We start from the raw sequence: 6,656 nt of genomic DNA on the forward strand, positions 1-6,656 counted from the left end.
CCGTGTAGTACCGCGTACTTCGCCGTGTAACTCACCGTGTAGTACCGCGTGCTTCGCCGTGTAGTACCGCGTGCTTCGCCGTGTAGTACTGTGTACCTCACTGTGTAGTAACCGCTGGTTAAAGCTGAGGACTGTGTCTTGATGTATATTTATAAAGACGTGGGATCACAGCAGGTGAGACCAGCTGTGTGAGGCTCACACACATCTGAAAACAGATGGACAGTTTGGCTGCAGAGTGGCAGCATATTGAGAACAATGTTTTAATGGTTCGTGAGTCTTTAGAGAGAGAAGATTGCAGCCTTTTTTATCCCTAATTAAATGAATGCAGACATTTCTAATTTCAGTGGATGATACTGTTCTACACGATTTATCAGAATTAGCTGTGCAGCCCTGATGGGCATATTGCAAATGATTATAACTAACAGTTGATGCTTCTGTTCCAGTTCTGGACCCTTTTAGTCCACTTTGCTGTCTGTATCGGTCGTTATTGTGCTACCAGCTGTCACTCATGTTGAAGTCAATGCTCGTCTGTGTTCCTGTCCACAGAAGTATCTTCTCTCTCTCTGTGTGTGTGTGTGTGTGTGTGTGTGTGTGTGTGTGTGTGTGCGTGCGCGCGCACATATACCTCCAGGATGACATCGGTCCTGGACAGACAGCGTCCCCAGCAGGAGCTGACCTCCACGTTGTCAAGCCGACAGTCTCCCTTGGTGATGTTCCTGACCTGCACGTGGCGGCGACACTCTGGCACGGGCTCGCCTGACGGGATCGTGGAGAGGAGGCAGGAACAGGGGCAAAGGGAGTAAACGGAGATTATGAAAAGAAACATGTTTATTTTTGCATCGGAGGAAAAAGAGAACAGAACAGACAGAGCAAGAGAGTTGCTTCCAGAGAGCACAGTGACATTGCCGTGCTCCCTCGCAGCATGTGACATTTCCCCCCTGGGGGAGAGATTAAACCCCCATGTAGGTTAAGTAACGTAATCTCTCAGTAATTGGGCACTGCAGCACTTGGTTCTTAGCCTCCTATAAAATGAACTATAGGACATTTGAATCAGATGAAGTGGTTTGGAGGTCATGACGTGGAATTGAATCATTGTGAGTTTGTTTGAGATTTGCTTGTTTTACAACAAGTAATGTTTCAATTGTTCCATTTGTTTGACATTACAATGGATGAAGATCATCATATGGCAATTCAAACTAAAATGTCTGCATTTTCTTGTGGAGTTTGTGTTTTCCTGTACACTGTGTGTTGCACCAACCTGGAAACTGCTTTCTACAGACTGGACAGCAGCTGCCTGGCTCCTCCACCTTGACCTCGCCCTGAGAGAGGGACAACGTGATGCAACGTTAACATTCTTTTGATGAGTCTTCATGAAAAGAGACAGATGCATAACACAAAGAGTGATGGAGAAAAACACCACAAAAATACTCTCCCACACCCTGTCAACACTCACAGTTCATGTATTGGACATAACACCCCGCGTCACGCATTTTATTCAACATGTGACAGTGACCACAAACTGCACATTCTTCAAGAGGACGACAGCCGACCCGAGAGACAAAGCGGTACGTTCTCCAATAGAGGGGAATAGAAAGCACACCTCTGGGACCCGGCAGGGGAGAAAAAACTCAATTGAACTGAATTTGCATAATAATACCCAAAGTTTAAAAATGATGAGCAAACAATGAACAACATGCTAATCGTGTCAGTTATCATCTAAAAAAAAGAAAGCACATAGCGGTACATCACCCAGACTAACATACTGGTGTCCCTGTCTGAGAATCATGAGTTTCAAAATATATTCATATAATGTTCAGCAGGGTCACTATCTCAGCTCAGCATAGAAGATGCTAACATTAACACTTAACACAATGTGGGAGATGTCATTAGGTTTGAGTATAAATCAAAGTACAGAACACCTGAAGGTGGCGCAAGATTCATCTTGGTACATTCAATGGTAACTATGAGACATCAGTCCCAGGTCTCACCTCCTAGAGCACTGCTTAGGACTGATTGAAACCTGAGACATCATGGGTCATGAGGACCAGGGTTGAGAAACCAGCATAGAAACAGGTAAGGACAGGAAATACATTGTTTCTAAAAGACGCACAACATACATAGGGACCAAAAATAGCAAGACAGTGCTGAAAGGACACAAAGGACATAGACAGAGGGAGCGAAGCTACTGAGGAAGAGAGATCTAGAACAGTCCAGAGATCAGCATGGTGTCCCTGTCTGAGAATATCTGCTGTTAGCATAGTCTCTCTCACGCACGCACACACACACACACACACACACACACACACACACACACACACACACACACACACACACAGTCTGACAGCAAGCTTCAGCACCCACACCAACACCAGACTCAGCTCACCTCTGAAACTTCACCCAACTAGAAAATGTCTCTAACGCACACACACCATTTCACCCCGAGGACTTCTCCTTTCCACTCTGCACTGCCGCCGGCCTCCTTTCAGGAACGGAAGCAGCCCACCCACTTAGGGGGTCACCAAGAAGGCCACTTTAAGTCCCAAGAGTTAAGAGACTGTATGTGCGTCTGGAGGTGGAAAACAGTGTGAAATGTGGATTCCTTGTCCTTTCAAAGGAAGGGGCTCTTGGCATTCAAAGTAATGGGTGGTCAAATTAGTGTCGTCTTCAGGCCGTGAGATGGAGGCACCAGCTCTGTTAATGTGTCTGGCACAGAAAAAGAAGGAGGAAAACAGCCTGATGGCTTTCATCACCTGATATGATAACAGAAGATTTAATCCGTTACCTTGAAGAGGGCGTCCCAGTGGAGGCATGTTGGGAGATTTAGTTTTGTGCTCAACTGTAAGCTGAGTCATAAATAACAGAGTGCACTGTCACTAACCAATTTGCAGGTTGTCGGGAGAGGGAACACTGTGCATTAAATGACCTTTTCATATTGGGCCGGTATGAGGAGTGCCTTCACTGAGGCATAACTTAACTTCGTGCAGCCATGGGGAGGAGAGAGAGTTACACAACGCACGACCCTCCAGGGACACGCTGCACCGGCGTAAGGACCAGTGCACACCACAGGTGGACCACTCAGTCCACTGTTGACTTTGTGGAGCTCTCTGTGCTATCAACCTCTCCCTTTAAACTTCTGGAGGTTATTTTTATCCCCCCGGCCTTCACACAGCCCGGTGAGCTGTAGACATACATCCAGCTTGCTGTGTCAAAGACGAGACGGTTGACTTTTCTGCTGGGACTTTTCTCAACGTCAGCACTAACAGAGAGAAGAAGATCTTTTTCAGATTAAGTGGTGGAGCCATTAGTGGGTCGCTTTCTATATAAAGGGTTAGTTCACCCAAAAATATGTTTCTCTCTGACCTTTTTTCTCAGACAAGAGAATCAATGAAAGAAGAACAAAGATCCTTTTTGTAGTCATTGTGAGAGTCGTTTTTAGACCAAACTAACAGGTTTCATTCACTTCTGCATCTGATAGAGATAGAGGGGACAGATATGACCTGGAGGAGGGAGACGGAACTATGTAAATGAGAACACTTCCCTTCACAAAATATGTTCAAACTGTAGTCTGTGGTATCCTGCGAAGTAAGGCTACCATCATGTTGCTTCTGAAAAACAAATGCATAAGAATGGAAAATTCTCTCCATGTCTCTTGGCTGTCGGTCTTTAAAGGGTCAGTCAGTATGTAGCCATGCAGTGAGTTCATCTAGTCCTGCTTCAGATAGAAATAGAGGTAAAGAGCCTGAAACTTGAGACACTGTTCATTAGAACAAATGTTCAAGTTCACTCCGAAGCTGTCATTATGTTAACGACACAGAAATCAATGATAATTGCAATTATTTTCCTCTTAAACATCGTTTTACAACCCGTCCTCTCTTCATGTTTGCTGGCCGCAAGTCTATGTCATTTGGCCGGTTGGTGAGTCAACCGCTTGACAAACAACTATATTGTACTACATCATATTGTCGTCAAGATGACGTAATAACTGTTCAAATTCTTCCAATTTGTCCAATACTTTGGCTCATGATCAGATTCCTGCAAAACCAATGACATCCTCTTCAGCCTCAGCTGTACTTAGTTTGTGCTAATTAGCAAACGTTAGACTTCTAACAGGCTAAACTACAAACGAATGTGATGAACATGGTAAACAGCATGTTAGCTTTATCTTTGTGAGCATGTTAGCGCGCCGACGTTAGCATTTAGCTCAAAGCGCTGCTGTCCCTGAGTGCAGCCTCACAGAGCGGCTCGTGTCCCTGTAGACTCTGTTCCTTGTTAAAGGGATGATTTCATTACCAGTGACATATGGCACAGAGCTGCAGCTGAGGGGAGAAGAAGCACTGCTCAAGGATGTTTAGGAGAAAAGAGTTGGTCCACGCAGAGCAGCCTCAGTGAGACGATACAAACGATGTTTAGTGGAACATTGTTCAACCCTTCTCCTCTATGTACGTACATCCAAAGGACTGGATTCAATCTGTATTCATGTGGTGGCAAAATGTATTCATATTTCATTGTTTTCTTTATCTGCCTCTAGGTTCTACAGAGCACATACATAATTGACCAGCGTCTTAGGCGAGATGAACAGCTGTTACCCACTCCTACAGAACACGTATGATAGAGCATGATGTGATGAATGAAGGCAGTCACGTGTTTTTGGTGATGTGCTGTCACCAGCAATGGCAAGCATGCACTTGTACCCATAATCCCTCATGCATGCCGATCCAATTACCTACACCGTGTTGTTGCAAAATAAACTGACTTGATTAGAATTTAAAATATACAGTAGAAACTTAAATATCAGGCATGGTACCATTCATTCAGCAGAACAGGTTTCAGCTTCGCCGGTTTGGAATGACACTTCATTACGGGGAGACCAGGACTGAGTGTTTGGTGGGAGGTGCAGTAGAAGGGCCCGGTGAACGAGTAAGTGCAGGCTTGTGGGAGGATCGGACGGTCAGGTATTGATCTACTTCAGCCGGCGACTTGCAGAGAACATCCCCCATGTTCTTGAGGGAGTAGAGCATTTATTCCCCTCACTCACGGTGATTGAGATGTTTGTGACCAACAGAGCTGTGTGACCTGTAACCCCCTCGGGGTCGGGGTGGACTGATGAGTTAGTCTGTGAGACTGATCTCTGTATGTGAACCTTCATCTCTCTCCTACCTGTAACTGGAAAAATAAAATAAGATGCCAGGACGCCCACAAGGAGTCGCAAGATTCATTTAAGGGCCATTAAGAGAAATAGATTATTCCTTTTAATCTTTACCTTTTCTCTCATTAAATACTCTCGTAGTTTCATCATCCAATTGAATCTGATAAGAGTAAATCACACTTCAATTGAACTGTCCATAACTCACAGACATCGCTCTGTACGGAAGAGTTGGAAGAAGAAAATGCTTCACATTAAGGAGTTAATAGCAAAAGAAAACGAGCTCTACTGGCCTCATTTTCTACAGAAGCGTTTGTGGTTTGAAAGACGTCCGGTGCAACAACAGATCAAAAGTCTCTGTTGAGAGCTGCACTGTTCAGATGGCTGTGAGAGGGAACACAGAGTGTTACAGTTCATATGCTCCTCCTCCACTAGTGACCGTTAGTTGGTACTCCCTAATGTCGGATGGTCATCACTGACATCTGGAAAGTATCAGCATATCTCCGTCATGATATATAAGGTGCTTAGATATTAAACCTCCTTAGTTTTCTTAATTGACAAATCACACATCCCATAATAGATTGGCTTTAGTAGGGTCGACTGGTTTCAGGGCTGTGCACCTTACTACTGTCATGAACTGCAAAACAAACTTAGAGTCAGTTAGAGACACCTTTCTCTCAGACACAGTGCAGCTCTACTTTTTACTATTTCTAACTATATGTGTGGGTGTTTTATACAGCCTACATACTAGTCCATGTATAGAAATGGAGTTGGAGTAGAACGGACATTCCCATTGAATGATTGAATAATGCACGTAGCAGGATGGTCAGCGCAGCATACGGCTGCTGTTTTAAAGAATGTAGAGGGCTACTACTTCCGTATAAAGCGACATGCGGCACAACAGCGGTGCGATCCTGTGCTACTTCTGTATGAGTCCATGTCTCTGTGAGATGGTGTTTGGGTGACTGAATTGTCTTGTTATGGTATTGCATACAAGTACAGTACATGTGATGTGTTTTCAGGATAGCTTGATCTCAGAGAGATGAACTGAATAAACAAAGCCCAGCTAAATAACTACTCTGTTGTACAAAATGCTGATATATGAAACCATTTCTCAGAGATTTTGTTATACCGTTCCTACTGAGCAAGCTATCCCTTTAGTGTCTCTGGGTATATTCAGCCAGTGAGAACAATGATGCAAGATTGACATCTTTAACGCAACATTCACAGGATTTCTTCCTTAATCCAATAAAGTATCTGGTATTTTTCTGGTATTTAGGATAAGCCAAAGATAGTCATACTTAATTCAATTCAAGTACAAATACACAGTCAGACAGATAAGTGTCAGTGTGTGTCTCACCTCATCACAGTGGAGTGGTGGACATCTTAACTGGCACAGTTTCTTCGCGTTGACACAGCGACACGACAGACAGCCGTCCTCCCACTCTGATCCTGCCTGGCTCACTCACACACACACACACACACACACACACACACACACACACACACACAC

At 44.4% G+C, this 6,656-nt stretch overlaps 1 protein-coding gene across 5 annotated transcripts in view; it reads right to left on the reverse strand.

Annotated features, from left to right (window-relative positions):
- sspo (SCO-spondin) overlaps nt 1-6,656 on the reverse strand; it is a 75,018-nt gene that overhangs the window by 5,706 nt on the left and 62,656 nt on the right. For 4 of the 5 annotated variants that reach the window (XM_031876768.1, XM_031876770.1, XM_031876769.1 and 1 more), the window contains 3 exons: nt 6,504-6,599; nt 1,259-1,319; nt 626-756 (listed from right to left, as the gene is read on the reverse strand). The exons of the other annotated variant lie outside the window; for it this stretch is intronic. In XM_031876768.1, the coding sequence (XP_031732628.1) occupies nt 626-756; nt 1,259-1,319; nt 6,504-6,599 (288 nt within the window). The remainder of the gene's footprint in view (nt 1-625; nt 757-1,258; nt 1,320-6,503; nt 6,600-6,656) is intronic. 5 annotated transcript variants of the gene reach the window in all.

The sequence above is a fragment of the Anarrhichthys ocellatus genome, unplaced genomic scaffold (genome assembly GCF_004355925.1).
Source record: "Anarrhichthys ocellatus isolate YVR2014 unplaced genomic scaffold, GSC_Weel_1.0 scaffold115, whole genome shotgun sequence".
Classification (NCBI taxonomy): Eukaryota; Metazoa; Chordata; class Actinopteri; order Perciformes; family Anarhichadidae; genus Anarrhichthys; species Anarrhichthys ocellatus.